Raw genomic sequence first — 22,156 nt, 5'->3', positions numbered from 1 at the left:
ATCACAGTTGGGAATGGAGGCTGACATCTGTAATCCCAGCTCTTTGGGAAGCCAAGGTGGGAGGATCCCTTGAGCCCAGGAGTTCAAGATTAGCCTGGGCAACATAGTAAGACCTCATCTCTTAACAAAAACAAGCAAAAACTGGCCGGGCCTGGTGGCTAACACCTATAATCCCAGCACTTTGGGAGGCCAAGGCGGGCAGATCACCTGAGGTCAGCAGTTCGAGACCATCCTGACCAACATGGAGAAACCCTGTCTCTACTAAAAATACGAAATTAACCACGCCTGGTGGCGCATGCCTGTAATCCCAGCTACTCGGGAGGCTGAGGCAGGAGAATCGCTTGAACCCGGGAGGCGGAGGTTGCAGTGAGACAAGATCGCACCACTGAACTCCAGCCTGGGCGAGAAAGTGAGACTCCATCTCAAAATAAATAAATAAATAAAATAGAAAATGAAAAAAAATTAGTCAGCTATGCTGGCGTGCACCTGCTACTCAGGAGGCTGAGGCAGGAGGATCGTTTGGACCTGGGAGGCTGAGGTTGCAGAATCTTGGGAGCCAAGATCGCACCACTGAACTCCAGCCTGGGCAACAGAGTGAGACTCCATCTCAAAATAAATAAATAAATAAATAAACAAACAAATAAATAAATAAAAACAGTCAGGTATGCTGGTGTGCACCTATAGTTCCAGCTACTCAGCAGGCTGAGGCAGGAGGATTGTTTGGACCTGGGAGATTGCAGCAATGAGCTATGATCACACCACGGCACTGCAGCCTGGACAACAGAGCAAGACTGCATCTCTAAGAAAAATAATAATAATTTTAAAATAATGTCATTTCAAGCAGCACAGCATAAACAAAGGCACATAAGCTTTGGGATCGGACGCCCATGGTTCAAATCCCAATTCCCCAGCAGGTTTGCTCTGCCATCTGGGCTACCTCTTTGGGCGTCTCAGTGCCTCTGTTTTCTGATCTGTAAAATAGGACAATAATCTCCCACGCACCAGATAGTTGTGAAATTTCGATGAAACAACCGACATGGGCTGTGCAAATGACGAAGGCAGCACAAATAAATAATCATCTCCAGTGTTATTATTATTATTAGCTTAGCTCCCTTTCCCCCTACTGATGTTTTTTTCTTTTTTTTTTTTTTTTTTTTTTGAGACAGAGTCTCACTCTGTCACCCAGGCTGGAGTGCAGTGTGTGATCTCAGCTCACTGCAACCTCCGCCTCCCGGGTTCAAGTGATTCTTCTGCCTCAGCCTCCCAAGTAGCTGGATTACAGGCGCCCGCCACCACGCCCAGCTCATTTTTATATTTTTAGTAGAGAGAGGGCTCACCATGTTGGCCAGGCTGGTCTCGAACTCTCAACCTCAGGTGATCCGCCCACCTCAGCCTCTCAAAGTGCTGGGATTACAGGCATGAGCCACTGGGCCCAGCTTCACTGATAATGTTTTTTTTTTTTTTTTGAGACAGTCTTGCTCTGTCACCTAAGCTGGAATGCAGTGGTGCAATCTCGGCTCACTGCAACCTCCACCTCCTGGGTTCAAGCAATTCTCCCACCTCAGCCTCCCGAGTAGCTGGGATTACAGGCACACACCACCACACCCGGCTAATTTTTGTATTTTTGGTAGAGACGGGGTTTCAACATGTTGGCCAGGCTGGTCTCGAACTCCCAACCTCAAGTGATCTGCCTGCCTCAGTCTCCCAAAGTGCTGGGATTACATGCGCGAGCCACCCCAGCCGGCCTCCACCGATAAGTTGAAAAGCTCTCGTCTCACCCAAGCCTTCTTGAGACAAAGACCGAGGCTGAGCACAGCTGCAAATGTGAGCTGGAGGCCGGTTCTGGAAGGGGTGAGGCCAGCCGGAGCAGGAGGAGGGAGTGTTTCTGGTGGATTTCTTACAGCTGCAAGGCTGCTCGCCACCCCCCTCCCCCGCCCGCTGCAGCAGCTCTACGTTTGCAGGACAGCAGCCTCGCTGTGCCAGCCTGGACCCCACAAGCTACGCCTTTGCCAACAGGGCACTTCCTCCACGAGGCCTCTGTCTTCCTCGTCTCCGGAGGGACTGAGTGCAGCTCCTCGGTGCAGGTCCAGCTGCGGCCACACACAACAACCTCTGTCTGCTGCAAAACAGCTCACAATTCTATTTCTCCCAGCCCAGCCATCCCCTCCCCTGGGGACTGCAGAAGTGGTCTTTGTACTTCCTCTAAGGATGTCAGACAGAGCTCTGCATGGCCTCTGTCCTTCAAGCACTTTTTTTTTTGAGACAGAGTCTCACTCTATCACCCAGGCTGGAGAGCGGTGGTGCAGTCTCAGCTCACTGCAACCTCCGCTTCCAGGTTTCAAGCAATTCTCATGCCTCAGCCTCCCAAGTAGCTGAGACTACAGGTACGCACCACCACGCCTGACTCATTTTTGTATTTTCGTTAGAGACAGGGTTTCACCATGTTGGTCAGGCTGGTCTTGAACTCCTTACCTCAAGTGATTCGCTTGCCTCGGCCTCCCAAAGTGCTGGGATTACAAGTGTGAGCCACCACGCCTGGCCTCTTTCTAGCATTTTCCTTCACTCTCACCCTTCTGCAGCCTGCTACGGAGCTAGCGCTGAAGGCAGCCCAGAGATTGCTTACTGCCTCGATTTCTCCATTCACTCATTCTGATGCTATGCGCCGACTGTATACCAGTCCCTTATAGCCTCACAACCCAATGCAAGGTGGCAGCTGGAGTCATGGCGCTTCTGATCAGGTCAGGGAGGGAAGGGGATCTGTGATTCCTGGCTGCGAAGGGTGAGGACGGATGAGCCAGGGAAGGAGGTGGGGCATAGGGGCCTCGAATTCCAAGCAGAGAGGACAGCATGTGCAAAGGCCCTGGGCTCAGTGGAAGCAGGTTGAGGGACTGAGGAAGGCTGTGTGGGGAAACTGAGGACTGGGGGAGGAGCTTGCCCAGGGCATCATAGCCGAGGAGGGTCAGGTGCAGGGTGAGTTGCCCCACAGGTCCCTCTATTCTCCTCCCCTCACAACTGAGTGGCTGCCGGTTTTGTCTGCTTGCTTGTAACTTTCTATTTTTTGTTGTGGGTTTTTTGGGGGGTTTTATTTGTTTATTTATTTGAGACAGAGTCTCGCTGCAACGCCCAGGCTGCAGTGCAATGACGTGACCTCGGCTCGCTGCAACCTCCACTTCCCAGGTTCAAGCGATTCTCCTACCTCAGCCTCCCGAGTAGCTGGGATTACAGGCACCCACCACCATGGCCAGCTAATTTTTGCATTTTTAGCAGAGATGGGGGTCTCACCACATTGGTCAGGTTGGTCTCGAACTCCTGACTTCAAGTGATCCACCCACCTCAGCTTCCCAAAGTGCTGTGATTACAGGTGTGAGTCACCATGCCTGGCTGCTTGTAACTTTTTAATTAATTTTTTCTTTTTTTTCAAGACAGGGTCTTGTTCTGTCACCCAGGCTGGAGTACAGTGAAGTAATCATAGCTCATTATAGCCTCCATGTCCCAGGCTGAGGCGTTCCTCCCACTGAAGCCTCCTGAATATCTGGGACCACAGGCATATGCCACCACACCCAGCTATTTTTTATTTTCTGTAGAGATGGGGTCTCACTGTGTTGCCCAGGCTGGTCTCAAACTCCTGGGTTCAAATGATCCTCCCACCTCGGCCTCCCAAAATGCTGGGATTACAGGCATGAGCCCCTGCGCCTGGCCTGTTTTGAAATACTTCCAGACTTGGAAAAAAATTACAACGATATAAAGAATATCTGCACACCTTTAGAAGGATTATATAATTGTTAACATTTTGCTCCTTTTGTATCAAAGTCAGCCCTTGGGGCTGGGCACAGTGACTCACATCTGTAATCCCAGCACTTTGGGAGGCCAAGGCAGGCGGATTACCTGAGGTCGGGAGTTCGAGACCAGCCTGGCCAACATGGTGAAACCCTGTCTCTACTAAAAATACAAAAATCAGCTGGGTGTGGTGGCGGGAACCTGTAATCCCAGCTACTGGGGAGGCTGAGGCAGGAGAATCGCTTGAACTTGGGAGGTGGAGGTTGCAGTGAGCCGAGATTGTGCCGCTGCACTCCAGCCTGGGTGACAGAGCAAGACTCTATCTCAAAAAAAAAAAAAAAAATTGTATCCTCAATTGTCCCAATAATGTCCCATGTCCCTGTTTAGCTAATGCCCCACTCCAAATCCAAGACCCAGTCTGGAACAACTCATTGCATCAGATTGAGTATACTGGGTTGTGTGTCTACTGGGGCGTACGTCTCACCAGGCACTGGGACTTAAACTTGTCTCTTCTGGGGGAACACGATCCAACCCACCTCAGCAGGACGAAGCCACGCTGTGCATCTTGCATATGGGGGGGCCCCCACATTCTTCTTTTTTTTTTTTGAGACGGAGTCTTGCTCTGTCGCCCAGGCTGGAGTGCAGTGGCACGATCTCAGCTCACTGCAACCTCCGCCTCCCGGGTTCAAGCAATTCTCCTGCCTCAGCCTCCTGGGTAGCTGGGATTACAGGCACGTGCCACCACGCCTGGCTCATTTTAGTATTTTTAGTAGAGACGGGGTTTCGCCATGTTGGCCAGGCTGGTCTCAATCGCTTTACCTGGTGATCCGCCCGCCTCGGCCTCCCAAAGTGCTGGGATTACAGGTGTGAGCCACCATGCCCAGCTGGGACCTCCACTTTTTACCTGGGTTGCCCATCACAGACTTTGAGAGCCGACTCTGCAGAGGACTAAGTGGATGTATTATACCCGTGGGCCATGGAGGGGATCTCCAGGTCTGGAGAGTCTGAGGTTTTCTTGGAGCTTGCGGAAGTAACAGGATCTCACCTGATCTTGGAAACTGCAGCTTCATGAACAAGCGGGGAGAGGCTGCTCCACCCATGTCTGGGAGCAGTGGGTCCTCCTTCAGGGAGCCTGCAGCCCTGCCAGGTCGGCTTCTCCAGTTCCGCGTGATCTTAAACCTTTCCTGAACATCCACTGCAATGGGCGGCTCAGCCTCAGGACCTCATCCCATCCCTGCCACACTGCCTTCCCCTGGCCCGCCCTCCCTCCCTCCCTCCCTCCCTCCTTACCCTCCATCCTCCAACCACTCCCTCCTCCCCCACTGCTCTCTCTGCGCCAGGCATCCTGGGTCTGCTTTCTGATCTGCCCTTGAACTTGGCAAGCTTATTCCGGTCCCAGAGCCTGGAGCTCTGAGTGCCTTCCATCTGGAGTGCTCTTGCCTGGTCTCTGCAGGATGCCAAAGTCATGCTTAAAAGTCTACACTTAAAAGTCACTTCCAGACAGGCACAGTGGCTCACTCCTGTAATCCCAGCGCTTTGGGAGGCCGAGGCAGGAGGATCACTTGAGCTCGGGAGTTCAAGACCAGCCTGCAAGACCCCATCTGCGGAAAAATATAGAAATTAGCTGGGTGGCCGGGCGCGGTGGCTCACACCTGTAATCCCAGCACTTTGTGAGGCCAAGGTGGGCGGATCACAAAGTCAGGAGATCGAGACCATCCTGGCTAACACGGCAAAACCTCGTCTCTACTAAAAATACAAAAAATCTGCCGCATGTGGCACTGTGCGCCTGTAGTCCCAGCTACTCGGGAGGCTGAGGCAGGAGAATGGCGTGAACCCGGGAGGCAGAGCTTGCAGTGAGCCGAGATCATGCCACTGCGCTCCAGCCTGGGCAACAGAGCGAGACTCTGTCTCAAAGAAAAAAAAAAAAAATTAAAAATTGATCGTTTTAAAGCTCATGATTCAGTGGCAGAGTCCATTCATAATGTTCTGCAACCCCACATCTATCTAATTTAAAGACATTTTCATCACCGTGAGAGGAAATCCTACTCTGTTAAGTCAACCCCCATTTTCATCCCTCTCCCCTAATCCCTGGGGACCACATATCTACATCCTGTGAAAATGTACGTGTTCTAAACATCTCTTTTTTTTCTTTTCTTTTTTGAGCAGGGTGTCATTCTTTCACCTAGGTGGAGTGCAGTGGTACAATCATAGCTCACTGCAGCCTTGACCTCCCAAGTTTGAGCAATCCTCCTGCCTCAGCCTCCCGAGTACTTGGAACTAGCCATGTATGACCACACCCAGCTAATTGTTGTTTTTTGTTTTTTTTTTTTTGGAGACAGAGTCTTGCTGTGTCACCCAGGCTGGAGTGCAGTGGCCGGATCTCAGCTCACTGCAAGCTCTGCCTCCCGGGTTTACACCATTCTCCTGCCTCAGCCTCCCGAGTAGCTGGGACTACAGTCGCCCGCCACCTTGCCCAGCTAGTCTTTTTGTATTTTTTAGTAGAGACGGGGTTTCACCATGTTAACCAGGATGGTGTCGATCTCCTAACCTCGTGATCCGCCTGCCTCAGCCTCCCACAGTGCTGGGATTACAGGGTTGAGCCACCGTGCCTGGCCTGTTTTGTATTTTTAGTAGAGACGGGCTTTCGCCATGTTGCCCAGACTGGTCTCGAACTCCTGGGCTCAATGAACCTGCCTGCCTCAGCCTTTCAAAGTGCTGGGATTACAGGCATGAGCCACCACACCTAGCCAACATTTTTTTTTTTTTTTTTTGAGACGGAGTCTCGCTCTGTCACCCAAGCTGGGGTGCAGTGGCCGGATCTCAGCTCACTGCAAGCTCCGCCTCCCGGGTTCACGCCATTCTCCTGCCTCAGCCTCCCGAGTAGCTGGGACTACAGGCGCCGCCACCTCGCCCGGCTAGTTTTTTTTGTACTTATTAGTAGAGACGGGGTTTCACCGTGTTCGCCAGGATGGTCTCGATCTCCTGACCTCGTGATCCGCCCGTCTCGGCCTCCCAAAGTGCTGGGATTACAGGCATGAGCCACCGCGCCCGGCCAACATTTGATGTAACTGGAATCACACACTGTGTGGTCCTTTGTGTCTGGCATCTCTCACTAAGCCTCATGTCCTCAAGGTGCATCCATGCTGTGGTCTGTGTCAGAGCCTCGTTCCTTTTCAGGGCTAAAAAGTATTCCATTGAATGGATATACCATATTTGTTGATTCAGTCAGCTGTTAATGGACTGGTTGTTTGTTTGTCTGTTTTTGAGATGGAGTCTCACTGTGTCCTCAGCCTGGAGTGTAGTGGTGCGATTTCGGCTCACTACAACCTCTGCCTCCCGGGTTGAAGCGATTCTCTTGCCTCTGCCTCCTGAGTAGCTGGAATTATAGGCATGCACCACCACGTCCAGCTAATTTTGGTATTCTTAGTAGAGACAGGGTTTCACCATGTTGGCCAAGATGGTCTCAAACTCTTGGCCTCATGATCCGCCCGCTTCAGCCTCCCAAAGCGTCAGGATGACAGGCGTGAGCCACCGCGCCTGGCCGTCAATGGACTCTTGAATTGTTCCCACTTTTTGATTTTTATGAACCATGCTGCTATGAACATTCAAGTATGAGTTTTCGTGTGAACAGATGTTTTCATTTCCTTTGGGAATCCGCTCCATTTTGATCTTTGCCATGAACAGGAGGAGGGTGACATGTGATTCCTCCTTTACCTCCAAGCCCCGTAGATGCACTGGAGATGCAGTGGTTATGCAAAAACATTTGATGAATGTAGAAAAGAGAGAGGGAGGAAAAGAGAGAGGGAAAAAAAATTTGATGCATAGGTGAATGGGCAAAAGAGAGGGAGGGAAAGGGAGAGGGAAAAAGCGTAAATAGGTTTATGCCCCCAAAAGGTTACCAGCTCATGCCCTAAGTGGAACAGAAATGAGGGGAATAAATCTTTTTTTTTTTTTTGAGACAGAGTCTCACTTTTTTGCCCAGGCTGGAGTGCAATGGCACAATCTTGGCTTACTGCAACCTCCACCTCCAGGGTTCAAGTGACTCTCGTGCCTTAGCCTCCCAAGAGGCTGAGACTGCAAGCACGCACCACCACGCCCAGATAATTTTTGTATTTTTCAGTAGAGGCAGGGTTTCACCATTTTGGCCAGGCTGGTCTTGAACTCCTGACCTCAGGTGATCTGCCTGCCTCAGCCTCCCAGAGTGCCAGGATTATAGACATGAGCCACCACACCTGGCCAATAAATCATTTTTTTTAAAGGAAAGGAACATGCATTCCACCGCCCTTCCTGTCTAAACAGCTTGCCTTGCAGCTGAGCCAGGAATGTTGAGTTACAGAGATGAATTAAGCTGTAGCCTGGCTTTCCTGAGTCAGCACGCCCTGCCGCTAGGACCTCTGGCAGCCCCGTACAAAATGTTCTGCCCGGAATGGAGTATTTCCCAGGGTAGCCAAGGAGCCAGAGCTCCTGGGTCAAACTCGGGCGGCAAGGGCTGTGGCTTCAAGAAGCGGTCCGGGGCCAGGTGCGGTGGCTCACGCCTGTAATCCCAGCATTTCCGTCTCATAAAAAAAAAGGGCCAGGCGCGGTGGCTCAAGCCTGTAATCCCAGCACTTTGGGAGGCCGAGACGGGCAGATCATGAGGTCAGGAGATCGAGACCATCCTGGCTAACACGGTGAAACCCTGTCTCTACTAAAAAATACAAAAAAAAAAAAAAAAAAACTAGCCGGGCGAGGTGGCGGGCGCCTGTAGTCCCAGCTACTCGGGAGGCTGAGGCAGGAGAATGGCGTGAATCCGGGAGGCGGAGCTTGCAGTGAGCTGAGATCCGGCCACTGCACTCCAGCCTGGGCGACAGGGCGAGACTCCATCTCAAAAAAGAAAAGAAAAGAAAAGAAAAAGTTGCAAAGTTAGTACAGAGATTCCTGCAGACTGTGCAGACTGGGCACCTGGTTTCTCCCATAATTAACTTTTTTTTTTTTTTTTTTTTTGAGAGGGAGTCTCACTCTGTCGCCCGGGCTGGAGTGCAGTGGCCGGATCTCAGCTCACTGCAAGCTCTGCCTCCCAGGTTTTTGCCATTCTCCTGCCTCAGCCTCCCGAGTAGCTGGGACTACAGGCGTCCGCCACCACACCCGGCTAGTCTTTTGTATTTTTTTTTTTAAGTAGAGACAGGGTTTCACCGTGTTAGCCAGGATGGTCTCGATCTCCTGACCTCGTGATCCGCCCGTCTCGGCCTCCCAAAGTGCTGGGATTACAGGCTTGAGCCACCGCGCCCAGCCCATAATTAACATCTTATATTAGCTGTGTATATTTTATATTTGTCACAATTGATGAATCAATATTGATACAATAGTATCAATATGGACCAATAACGATATTGATCAATGTTGGTTATTAGTTGCCAAAGTCCATGCTTTTTTCGATTTTCATAGTTTTTCCTAATGTCCTCTTTTGCTTTTTTCTTTTCTCTCATCTTTTTTTGTTGTTGTTGTTGAGACGGAGTCTCGCTTTGTTGCCCAGGCTGGAGTGCAGTGGCCGGATCTCAGCTCACTGCAAGCTCCGCCTCCCAAGTTTACACCATTCTCCTGCCTCAGCCTCCCAAATAGCTGGGACTACAGGCGCCCGCCACCTCGCCTGGCTAGTTTTTTGTATTTTTTAGTAGAGACGGGGTTTCACCGGGTTAGCCAGGATGGTCTTGATCTCCTGACCTCATGATCCGCCCGTCTCGTCCTCCCAAAGTGCTGGGATTACAGGCTTGAGCCACTGCACCTGGCCATTTTTCTTTCTTTTTTTTTTTTTTTTTAAAGAGACAGGGTCTCACTCTGTCGTCCAGGCTGGAGTGCAGTGGTGCGATCATACCTCACTGCAGCCTCCGCCTCCCGGGCTAAAGCAGTCCTCCCACCTCAGCCTCCAGCGTAGCTGGGACTACAGGCACCACCATGTCCAGCTAATCTTTGTATTTTTTGTAGAGACAGAGTTCTGCCGTGTTGCCCAGGCTGGCCTACTGTCCTTTTCCTTCTGCCCCGCAACCCCATCCAGGATCCCAGATGACATTTAGTTATCACATCTCCTGACACTCCTCTGGACTGTGGCGGTCTCCCTGTCTTTCTTGTTTTGATGCCCTTGATAGTTTTGTTTATTTTGAGATGTAATCTCACTCTGTCACTCAGCCTGGAGTGAAGTGGCACGATCCCGGCTCACTGCAACCTCCGCCTCCCGGGCTCAAGCAATTCTCCTGCCTCAGCCTCCTGAGTAGCTGGGATTGCAGGTGTCCTCCACCATGCCTGGCTAATTTCTGTATTTTTAGTGGAGACGGGGTTTCACCATGTTGTCCAGGATGGTCTTGAACTCCTGAGCTCGAGTGATCCTCCCACCTCAGCCTCCCAAAGTGCTGGGATTACAGGCATGAGTCACTGTGCCCGGCCCATCCTGTATTTTTTGGAATGACATCACTACACACAGCCTACAGAGAGTTATCCTTCATCTTTTTTTTTTTTTTGAGATGGGATCTTGCTGTGTTGCCCAGGCTGGAGTGCAGTGGCACAATCTCGGCTCACTGCAAGCTCCGCCTGCTGGGTTCATGCCATTCTCCTGCCTCAGCCTCCCAAGTAGCTGGGACTACAGGTGCCACCACCAGCCCTGGCTAATTTTTTGTATTTTTTAGTAGAGACGGGTCTCACCGTGTTAGCCAGGATGGTCTCAATCTCCTGACCTCGTGATCCGCCCACCTCGGCCTCCCAAAGTGCTGGGATTACAGGCGTGAGCCACCCACCGTGCCCAGCCTATCCTTCACTTTCTTGAGGGCAGATCTGTACATAAACTATTTTCAATTTTTCTGCACAAGAAATGTGTCTCTTCTCTGCTATTTGTTCAGTGACTTATTTATATCTGTATGGATTCATAGACATTTATTTCATATCTTGGGTTATAATTCAATATTGCATTATTTATTTGGTTGCACAAACTTTCAGCATTGACATAGAGATCTCTTCTGGTTGACTCAGGTTTTTGTGGGGTTTTTTATTTATTTTATTTATTTATTTATTTATTTTTTTTTTTTTTTTTTTTTGAGGCGGAGTCTCGCTCTGTCGCCCGGACTGGAGTGCAGTGGCCAGATCTCAGCTCACTGCAAGCTCCGCCTCCCGGGTTTATGCCATTCTCCTGCCTCAGCCTCCCGAGTAGCTGGGACTACAGGCGCCCGCCACCTCGCCCGGCTAGTTTTTTGTATTTTTAGTAGAGACGGGGTTTCACCGTGTTAGCCAGGATGGTCTCGATCTCCTGACCTCGTGATCCGCCCGTCTCGGCCTCCCAAAGTGCTGGGATTACAGGCTTGAGCCACCGCGCCCGGCCTATTTATTTTATTTATTTTTTATTTTTATTTTTTTTTGAGACGGAGTCTTGCTCTGTCGCCCAGGCTGGAGTGCAGTGGCCGGATCTCAGCTCACTGCAAGCTCCGCCTCCCGGGTTCCCGCCATTCTCCTGCCTCAGCCTCCCAAGCAGCTGGGACTACAGGCGCCCGCCACCTCGCCCGGCTAGTTTTTTGTATTTGTAGTAGAGACGGGGTTTCACCGTGTTAGCCAGGATGGTCTCGATCTCCTGACCTCGTGATCCGCCCGTCTCGGCCTCCCAAAGTGCTGGTTTTTATTTATTTTTAATACTTTTTGCTGCATTTGAGAGTTAACAACTCATCAGAGACCAAATCCCACAGGGTTGCCCTAGAGAGAATTCAACTTCTTAACATATTTCAAAGTTTCTGAAGTCATGTGCTGCTGGGGAAAACCTTCATTCTCCTCCAGCCATCTAAAAATCTCCAAAAATCTTAATATTAATTTGATGATTAAAAGGAGCCCTTCAGCCCTGATGCGTTATAATTTTCTTCCTCTGCTAAAGAAAAAACATGCATGCCGGCCGGGCGCGGTGGTTCACGCCTGTAATCCCAGCACTTTGAGAGGCCAAGGTGGGCGGATCACAAGGTCAGGAGTTCGAGACCAGCCTGGCCAATATGATGAAACTCCATCCCTACTAAAAATACAAAAATTAGCCGGGCATGGTGGCGGGCACCTGTAGTCCCAGTACTTGGGAGACTGAGGCAAAAGAATTGCTTGAACCTGGGAGACGGAGGTTGCAGTGAGCCGAGATTGCGCCACCATACTCCATCCATCCTGGATGACAGAGCGAGACTCTGTCTCAAAAAAAAAAAAGAATGAATGAATGAAAAGAAAAAACGTGCTGCTTGTGGTGGCTCACGCCCATAATGCCAGCACTTTGGGAGGCCAAGGTGGGAAGATGGTTTGAGCCCAGGAGTTCAAGAGCAGCGTGGGAAACATAGCGAGATGCCATCTCTGCAAAAAACTACAAAATTAGCTAGCCATGGTGGTGTGCGCCTGCAGTCCCAGCTACTCAGGAGGCTGAGGCAGGAGGATCTCTTGAGCATAGGAGGTTGAGGCTGCAGCGAGCCATGATCACGCTACTGCACTCCAGCCTGGGCGATAGAGTGAGGCTCTGTCTCCAAAAAAAAATGTATATATTTAAGTCCAGTGATTCTCCGGAACTAACTGCGTTTTTCTTTTGTTCTTGTCTGACTTGCCTGGCTGGACCTGTCTCGGCTACTCCATTGTCCTCTGCCTGAATCTCTGGTGCCCGGCGACTGATGCCCATTCCTGGATGGGTCCGTAGACCGCTCCCAGAAGAGACGGGGGTGGAATTGCTTGGCAGCCCCGTGGAAGACACATCCTGTAAGTTTCCACGTCCGCAGAAGGGCGGAAACGGGCTCAGTGCTTCCGGGTTTCAGCCCTGCCTGGGGCTGTAACTGTAAAAATGTCAGAGGCCACACCGTGGGCAGAATGTTCCGCCCTGGGGTCTACGGTGGAAGTGGCCGTGGTGGGTGAGAGACACAGTGGATGATAGCGCTGTCATGAAGCCAGCACGCTGTGTTGCTGTGTGTCCCTGTGCTAGTCACTCAGCCTCTCTGTGCCTCCAATGCCTCATCTACTAAATGTAGGTAGTGAGCTTCTCACAGAGGGGGCATGTAAGGATTAAATGAGGTGATGCCAAGTGCCCTGGAGGCACAAACTCAGCACAGCCAAGGGTACCCTGGGAGGCTCTGCTATCCAGAGCTCTAAACATATACATTTTAATGTATAATACATTATATTGGACCCAAATATATACATTTTTTAGGAGACCGGGTCATACTCTGTCATCCAGGCTGGAGTGCAGTGGCGTGATCATGGCTCACTGCAGCCTCAGCCTCCTGGGCTCAAGAGATCCTCCTGCCTCAGCCTCCTGAGTAGCTGCGACTACCGGTGCACACCACCATGGCTGGCTACTTTTGGTAGTTTTTGTAGAGATGGGATCTAGCTATGTTGCCCAGGCTTCCCTTGAACTCCTGGGCTCAAGCCATCTTCCCACCTCGGCCTCCCAAAGTGCTGGGATTACGGGCGTGAGCCACCACTCCTGGCATGTTTTTCCTTTAGCAGAGGAAAAAAAATCATAACGTAGCAGGCTCTAAAGCCCCAGATCCTGGGGACGGGAGTCCTGGGCGGCCAGAGGAGCCGCCCTGAACCCTGTGCTCTCACTGGCATCTCCTCACTGAGCCCTCCTGGGACCCTTGCTATGCCCGCATCTCTGCCATGCAACTCACGATAATGCCCTTCCTCCAGGGGAGAGACACTGACCAGAGAGGGACGTCCACATCTCTGAGGTCACACAGCAATGAGAGCCCTGCCCAACCCAGCACCTCCCTGCTGCCCCACACTGTGCCATAGAGCCAGGTTAGAGGGACCAGCTCCTCTCCCTTTTCCAGGAACATTCAGGGTGGTGGGTCACCCCAGAGGCAGACCACAGAGTGCAGAGGCCCACAGAGAAGGCCAGGCCATCTGGGGCCCTTTGCATGTGGGGCCTGCTTGGTGCTGTCAAGCCCCAAAGGGTAACCTAAGGCAAGTCTCTCCACCCATCTGGGTCCCGCTTCCAAGGAAGGGAGGTGTTAACAACAGCACCCCACTTCCTAGGTGTGGCCGGCTAGATATCAGCCCCCAACCCATCCAGATCTGAATCCCCGGAACCTGACAATGTTCCCTTTCCTGCAGAAGGGATTTTGCAGACAGGATTAAATTAAGGACCTCAAAATAGGTCAATGTCATGGTTAATTGTATGTGTCCACGTGGCCAGGCCGTGGTTACCTGAGTATTTGGTCAAATGCTACTCTAGAATGTAGCTGTGAAGGTATTTTTTGAGATGAGCTTAAGATTTAAATGAGTGGACTTTGGGCTGGACGTAGTGGCTCATGCCTGTAATCCCAGCACTGTGGGAGGCCGAGGCGGGTGGATCACCTGAGGTCAGAAGTTCGAGACCAGCCTGGGCAACATGGTGAAACCCCGTCTCTACTAAAAAAAAAACTACAAAACTTAGCTGGGCATGGTGACAGGTGCCTGTAGTCCCAGCTACTCAGGAGGCTGAGGCAAGAGAATTGCTTGAACCCAGGAGGCAGAGGTTGCAGTGAGTCAAGATAGCACCACTGCACTCCAGCCTGGGCAATGGAGCGAGACTCCATCTCAAAAATAAAAATAAAAATAGGGCGCAGTTGCTCACGCCTATAATCCCAGCACTTTGGGAGGCCGAGGCGAGCGGGTCACGAGGTCAGGCGTTCAAGACGAACCTGGCCAACATCGTGAAGCCCCGTCTCTACTAAAGATAAAAAAAAAAAATTAGCTGGCATGGTGGCATGTGCCTGTAATCCCAGTCATTCTGGAGGCTGAGGCATGAGGATCACTTGAACCCAGGAGACAGAGGTTGCAGTGAGCTGAGATCGTGCCATTGCACTCCAGCCTGGGTGACAAGGTGAGACTCTGTCTCAAAAAAAAAAAATTAGCCAGGTGTGGTGGTGCATGCCTATAATCCCAGCTACTGGGGAGGCTCAGGCAGGAGAATCACTTGAACCTGAGAGGCGGAGGTTGCAGTGAGCCGAGATCATACCACTGTACTCCAGCCTGGGTGACAAAGTGAGACTCCATCTCAAAAAACAAATAAATAAATAAAACAAAATAAATTAGTGGACTTTAGATTAAGGCAGGCAGCTGTCTGTGATGAGGGTGGGCCTCATCTAATCAGTTGAAGGTTTTAAGAGCCAAAGACTGAGGTTGCCCCAGGCAGAGACAATTCTGCCTGCAGATGCCTTTGCAACATCAACCCTTCCTTAGGCGTCCCACCTGCTGGCCCGCCCTGCCAATTGAGAACTTGTCAGTCTCTGTGATCACATGAGCTAACTCCTTAAAATAAATTTCTCGGCCGGGCGTGGTGGCTCACGCCTGTAATCTCAGCACTTTGGGAGGCCAAGGTGGGTGGATCATGAGGTCAGGAGACCAAGACCATCCTGGCTAACACGGTGAAACCCCGTCTCTACTAAAAATACAAAAAACTAGCCGGGCGAGGTGGCGGGCGCCTGTAGTCCCAGCTACTCGGGAGGCTGAAGCAGGAGAATGGCGTGAACCCGGGAGGCGGCGCTTGCAGTGAGCCGAGATCGCGCCACTGCACTCCAGCCTGGGCAACAGAGCGAGACTCCGTCTCAAAATAAATAAATTAATTAATTAATAATTAATTTCTCCCTCTCTCTGTCTTTCCACATACATGGGAGAAAAAAATATACACACATGGCCAGGCGCGGTGGCACAAGCCTGTAATCCAAGCACTTTGGGAGGCCGAGACGGGTGGATCACGAGGTTAGGAGATTGAGACCATCCTGGTTCACCCGGTGAAACCCCGTCTCTACTAAAAATACAAAAAAAACTAGCGGGGCACGGTGGCGGGCGCCTGTAGTCCCAGCTACTCGGGAGGCTGAGGCAGGAGAATGGCGTAAACCCGGGAGGCGGAGCTTGCAATGAGCTGAGATCTGGCCACTGCACTCCAGCCGGGCGACAGAGCGAGACTCTGTCTAAAAAAAAAAAAAAAAAAAAATATATATATATATATATATATACACACACACACACCCTATTGGATGTTCCCTGGAGCACTGTGATTAAAACAGGAGACTATCCCGGATCCTACATTATCCAGGTGGCCTGATATCCCCACAGGGTTCTCATGAGTGGAGACAGGAGGGTGAGAGTCAGAGAAAGCCTGGAAGAGGATGCGCTGCTTTCACGATTTGTCTGCAGAAGAGATGTGTCTCTTCTCCTTTATTTATTTATTTATTTATTTATGAGATAGAGTTTCGCTCTGTCACCCAGGCTGGAGTGCAATGGTGTGATCTCGGCTCACTGTAACCTCTGCCTCCTGGGCTCAAGTGATTCTCCTGCCTCAGCCTCCTGAGTAGCTGGGATGACAGGCGCCCACCACCACGCCTGGCTCATTTTTGTATTTTTAGTAGAGACGGGGTTTCGTCATGTTGGCCAGGCTGGTCTAGAACTCCTGACCTCAGGTGATCTGCCCACCTTAGCCTCCCAAAGTGCTGGGATTACAGGCGTGAGCCACAGCACCCCGGGCCAAAGTCAGGCTTTGAACTCATGTCTACCCAATGTCCAAGCATCCATCTTTAATCTCTGAGGCAAGTGCCCTGCCCCTGCCCACAGGACAGTGGTTATAACATTCACCCCGTCAGGATGATGCCTGCTTCATTCTGCCCGCCCCCAACAATGGCATGGATACAGAAGGGAGCCTACCCTCTCTCCCCCATTCCTATATGATAAAATAGCTTCCACCAGGTAGGAAAATGGGGAGGAGGTAAAAGAGAGAAAGCAAAGATTTTTTTCCGTGTTTCTCATTTCCCTGCAGCTCCTCCCAACACGCTAAACTTCAACGGAGCGCATCGTAAGAGGAAGACGCTGGTGGCCCCAGATATCAACATTTCTCTGGATCAGAGTGAGGGATCCCTGCTGTCCGACGACTTCTTGGATACCCCCGATGACCTGGATATTAACGTGGATGACATTGAGACCCCCGATGAAACTGACTCGCTGGAGTTCCTGGGGAATGGCAACGAACTGGAGTGGGAAGGTAAAGTTCGGGTCTCTCTGGGGCCTGCTGGAGGGCCCCCACCTTTCTGTCTCTGGATTCCCATAGGCTCAGAGAGTTACAAGTGGGGCAGGGGCTCTAAGCTGTCTAGCCTTAAACCCAGGAGATCAAGGCTGCAGTGAGACATGATCATGCCACTGCACTCCAGCCTGGACAACAGAATGGGACCCTGTCTTAAACATAAAATTTTTGCCAGGCGCAGTGGCTCACGCCTGTAATCCCAGCACTTTGGGAGGCCAAAGCAGGCAGATCACGAGGTCAGGAGATCGACCTCGTGATTACCGTGGCTAACACAGTGAAACCCTGTCTCTACTAAAAATACAAAAGTTAGCTGGGTGTGGTGGTAGGCGCCTGTAGTCCCAGCTACTCGGGAGGCTGAGGCAGGAGAATGGCATGAACACGGGAGGCGGAGCTTGCAGTGAGCTGAGATCGCACCACTGCAGTCCAGCCTGGGCGACAGAGCGAGACTCCGTCTCAAAAAAATAAAATAAAATAAAAATAAAATTTTTTTTAAAAAGTGAGACCCTGTCTCAAAAATAAAATTTTTAAAAAAGAGAGCGAGGTGGGGCTGGGCGCCATGGCTCACGCTTGTAATCCCAGCACTTTGGGAGGCCGAGGCAGGCAGATCACGAGGTCAGGAGATCGAGACCATCCTGGCTAACACGGTGAAACCCCGTCTCTACTAAAAATACAAAAAATTAGCCAGGCGGGGTGGCGGGTGCCTGTAATCCCAGCTACTCGGGAGGCTGAGACAGGAGAATGGTGTGAACCCAGAAGGTGGAGTTTGCAGTGAGCAGAGATTGCACCACTGCACTCCAGCCTGGGCAACAGAACAAGACTCTGTCTCAAAAACAAAAAAAAGAAAAAAGAAAAAAGAAAGAAAGGGAGGGAGGGAGAGAGAGAGAGAAAAAAAAAAAAGAAAGAAAGAAAGAAGGAAAGGAAGGAAAGAAAGAGAGAGAAAAGGAAAGAAAAGAATTAAGGACAGGCTGGGCGCGGTGGCTCAAGCCTGTAATCCCAGCACTTTGGGAGACCGAGATGGGTGTATCACGAGGTCAGGAGATCAAGACCATCCTGGCTAACACGGTGAAACCCCGTCTCTACTAAAAAATATAAAAAATTAGCCGGGCGAGGCCGGGCGCGGTGGCTCAAGCCTGTAATCCCAGCACTTTGGGAGGCCGAGACGGGCGGATCACGAGGTCAGGAGATCGAGACCATCCTGGCTAACATGGTGAAACCCCGTCTCTACTAAAAATACAAAAAACTAGCCGGGCGAGGTGGCGGGCGCCTGTAGTCCAGCTACTTGGGAGGCTGAGGCAGGAGAATGGCGTGAACCGGGAGGCGGAGCTTGCAGTGAGCCGAGATTGCGCCACTGCACTCCAGCCTGGGCGACAGAGCGAGACTCCGCCTCAAAAAAAAAAAAAAAAAAAAAAAATTAGCCGGGCGAGGTGGCGGGCGCCTGTAGTCCAGTACTTGGAGGCTGAGGCAGGAGAATGGCGTGAACTGGGGGAAGCGGAGCTTGCAGTGAGCTGAGATCCGGCCACTGCACTGCAGCCTGGGTGACAGAGCGAGACTCCGTCTCAAAAAAAACAAAACAAAAAAAAAGAAAAGAATTCAGCACAATGCAGTGTCTCATGCCTGTAATCCCAGAGCTTCGGGAGGCCAGGGTAGGAGGATCGCTTAAGGCCAGGAGTTTGAGACTGGCCTTGGCAACATATTGAAACCCTATCTCTACAAAAATACAAAAACTAGCTGGGTGTGGTGGTGCCCAAGTGTAGTCCCAGGTATCTGGGAGGCTGAGGCATGAGGACTGCTCTCTGTGTGCCAGGCTCCTGGGAGAGTAAAACCCAGGCACGCATGTCCCGAGTGCCCTCGTGGTTTGATGAAGCAGATGCGTTCACCAGCTCTGAGAAGCTCCAGGACACAGGTCCTTAACCAACAGAGCACCCTGGGAGGCCAGCAAAGGGAATGTCCAGAAAGGCTTCCTGGAGGAGGCGGCATTTGAGCCACGCCTTGAAGGGGGAGTGGGAGAGGAAAATGGGTCAGCAGGGCAGCCAGGCGGGGAGAAGCGAAGGACGTGTGGGTCCCGGAAGCAAGGGACATGGGAGAGGGGAAGGAAGGCCGAGCGGGAGGGCGGGAGGTATCTGGACTCACGTCCATGTGACTCTTCCCCTCCTGCTTCTAGATGACACCCCCGTGGCCACCGCCAAGAACATGCCCGGGGACAGCGCGGATCTATTTGGGGACGGCACGACAGAGGACGGCAGTGCCGCCAACGGGCGCTTGTGGCGGACAGTGATCATTGGGGAGCAAGAACACCGTATAGACCTGCACATGATCCGACCTTACATGAAAGTAGTCACCCACGGAGGTGAGACCCGCCCCTTAGCTCCCCCTTGGGGCTCCAGCCCGGCCCGCGGGGCAACAGGAGGCTCATCAGTGCCCCTCTCTGAACCTCAGTCTCTTTGTCTGATGCACTGGGATGTTAAGCCGTCAACTTGCTTGGGGTAGACGGACTGTGGGCAAGGCGTGCGTGGCCAGGCAGGCACAGTGGGGGCTCCTGATGGTCACTGTCACTCCCCACCGGAGGCAGAGACTGGCTGAGGGGTCGCTGGCTGCTGTGGCTCAGGGCCTTGCCCTCCCGAGCGTGTGGGCACCGGGACGTGGTGGGTGGTACGCAGGAGGCAGCTCAGGGCTGGGAGAGGCGTCTGACATTGCCGACCGGCTGCCTCTCCGCAGGGTACTATGGCGAAGGCCTCAACGCCATCATCGTCTTTGCAGCCTGCTTCCTTCCAGACAGCAGCCTCCCCGACTACCACTACATCATGGAGAACCTCTTCCTGTGAGTCCCTGCCTGCATGGTCAGCCTCGGGCCAGGTCTGACGCCTCCCTGGACGCAGGGGCACCAGGCTGCAAGGATTGCATTGTGGGCCTAGGAAGCCTGCCTGGCACCAAGGAAGGGCGTGGCGGCCATAGACCTTGATCTGAGTCCCTGCTGGCCCTGAGGCTCACCGTGGCTTTCCTTCTGGGCCACCCTGTTCTCCTCACCGTCCTCCTCCTCTTCCTCCTCCTCCCCTTCCTTTTCCTCCTCCCCTTCCTCTCCCTTCTTTTCTCCTCTTCCTCCTTTTCGTCCTCTTGTCTATCATTTACTGAGCAGTTAACTCTGTGGCAGCTGTGGGCTAAGTGCTTCCCATCTGCTAACACATCCCACCCTGACCATAGCCCTGTAAGGTAGACACCATTGCCTCCCATTCTACGGGTGAGCACCCTGAGCACAGAGAGGTTGAGTCACTTGCCCAAAGACACACAGGTGTCATTTTATTATGACAGATACAGGCAATACATACACAGCACCTGATAGCTGATATGAAGAGCTCATCAATCATGACAACTCTTATCATTGTTACTAATAAGATTTCCATCTTCAAGCCGGGCACAAGGCCTCACGTCTGTCATCCCAACAGTTTGGGAAGCTGAGGTGGGAGGATCGCTTGAGTCCAGGAATTTGAGACCAACTTGGGCAACATGGTGAAACCCCGTCTCTACTAAAAATACAAAAATTAGCCGGGCATATTAGCGGGCACCTGTGGTCCCAGCTACTCAGGAGGCTGAGGTAGGAGAATCGCTTGAACCCGGGAGGCAGAGGTTGCAGTGAGCCAAGATGGCACCACTGCATTCCAGCCTGGGTGACAGTACGAGACTCCGTCTCAAAAAAAAAAAAAAAGCAAGGTCTAGAGACCAGCCTGGCCAACATAGTGAAATCCTGTCTCTACTAAAAATACAACAACTTAGCTGGGCTTGGTGGCAGGTGCCTTTAATCCCAGTTACTAGGGAGGCTGCAGCAGGAGAATCGCTTGAACCCAGGAAGCGGAGGTTGCAGTGAGCCAAGATCGCACCACTGCACTCCAGCCTGGGCGACAAGAACAAAAGTCCGTCTCAAAAAAAAAACAAGAGTCAATAAAAGGGTAACTGCCCTAGGAGGCTGCCCGCTGACACTCATGTGGAGTGTGCTGGGATCATCCACATCTGCTCCCACTCTGCAGTCCGCCAGGACAGCAGACAACACCTGGACCGGTACGGCTGGCCCAGCCAGGGCAGGGGTGGAGGCAGGCGGGGTCGGCACCGCAGGTGTCCTGACGCTGGACCCCTCCATGTTGGGTCCCTGCCTTCTGTGCCCCGTGAGCAGGTACGTCATCAGCAGCTTAGAGCTCCTGGTGGCTGAGGACTACATGATCGTGTACCTGAACGGCGCTACGCCCCGGCGAAGAATGCCAGGAATCGGCTGGCTGAAAAAGTGCTACCAGATGATCGATCGGAGGTGAGGTGGGGATGCCTCAGGATGCACAGCGGGGGCATGAAAATCACACAGGGGGCCGGGCTTGGTGGCTCACACCTGGAATCCCAGCATTTCGCGAGGCCGAGGTGGGAGGGTCCCTTGAGCCCAGGAGTTTGAGACGAGCCTGGGCAACACAGCAAGACCCTGTCTCTACAGAAAATCTTATAGGCTGGGCGAGGGGGCTCACACCTGTAATCCCAGCACTCTGGGAAGCCAAGGTGGGCAGATCACCTGAGGTCAGGAGTTCAAGACCAGCCTGGCCAACATATAGTGAAATCCCATCTCTACTAAAAAAATTCAAAAATTAGCTGGGCATGGTGATGAATGCCTGTAGTCCCAGCTACTTGGGAAGCTGAGGCACGAGGATCACTTGAACCCAAGAGACGGAGTTTGCAGTGAGCCAAGATCATGCCACTGCACTCCAGCCTGGGCGACAGAGCAAGACTCTGTCCCCATGAACAGTCACTCCCAATTCCTTCTCCCCAGGCCCTGGCACCCCCCCATCCTACTTTCTGTCTCTATGAATCTGATGACTCTAGGGACCTCCTAGGACTGGAATCACACAGGATTTGTCCTTTTGTATCTGGCTTTCCTCACTGAGTGTGACGTCCTCAGGGTGCATCCACATTGTAGGCTTTGTCAGAGCCTCCTTCCTTTTCATGGCTGCATAATATTCCATTGCACGGACATACCACATTTGGTTTATCCATTCCGTTCATCTTGATGGACAAGGGTTGCTTTCACCCCTGGGTTATCGTAAATAGCCTCAGAGTGACATTAAAATTGAGCCAGCCAATCCATCCTTGCACCCTGGTTAGTGGAGGGAGGCTCCAAGTACAGGCTGGTCCCTCCTAGGACATTAGGTGGTGAAAATACAATCTTGGGCCGGGCGCGGTGGCTCACGCCTGTAATCCCAGCACTTTGGGAGGCCGAGGCGGGCGGATCACAAGGTCAGGAGATCGAGACCACGGTGAAACCCCGTCTCTACTAAAAATACAAAAAATTAGCCGGGCACAGTGGCGGGCGCCTGTAGTCCCAGCTAC

The 22,156-nt window shown here is 52.0% G+C and overlaps 1 protein-coding gene across 2 annotated transcripts in view; it reads left to right on the top strand.

Moving 5' to 3' along the window:
* The window catches only part of ATCAY (ATCAY kinesin light chain interacting caytaxin), a 47,360-nt gene that overhangs the window by 9,512 nt on the left and 15,692 nt on the right, over positions 1-22,156 (top strand). For both annotated transcript variants that reach the window (XM_033197696.1, XM_033197695.1), the window contains exons 3-7: positions 12,446-12,504; positions 16,541-16,762; positions 18,963-19,148; positions 19,517-19,619; positions 20,964-21,095. In XM_033197696.1, coding sequence (XP_033053587.1) covers positions 12,446-12,504; positions 16,541-16,762; positions 18,963-19,148; positions 19,517-19,619; positions 20,964-21,095 — 702 coding nt within the window. The remainder of the gene's footprint in view (positions 1-12,445; positions 12,505-16,540; positions 16,763-18,962; positions 19,149-19,516; positions 19,620-20,963; positions 21,096-22,156) is intronic.

This window comes from Trachypithecus francoisi, unplaced genomic scaffold (assembly GCF_009764315.1).
Source record: "Trachypithecus francoisi isolate TF-2019V2 unplaced genomic scaffold, Tfra_2.0 Lachesis_group5, whole genome shotgun sequence".
Classification (NCBI taxonomy): Eukaryota; Metazoa; Chordata; class Mammalia; order Primates; family Cercopithecidae; genus Trachypithecus; species Trachypithecus francoisi.
This window is presented reverse-complemented; position numbering and strand designations above follow the sequence as displayed.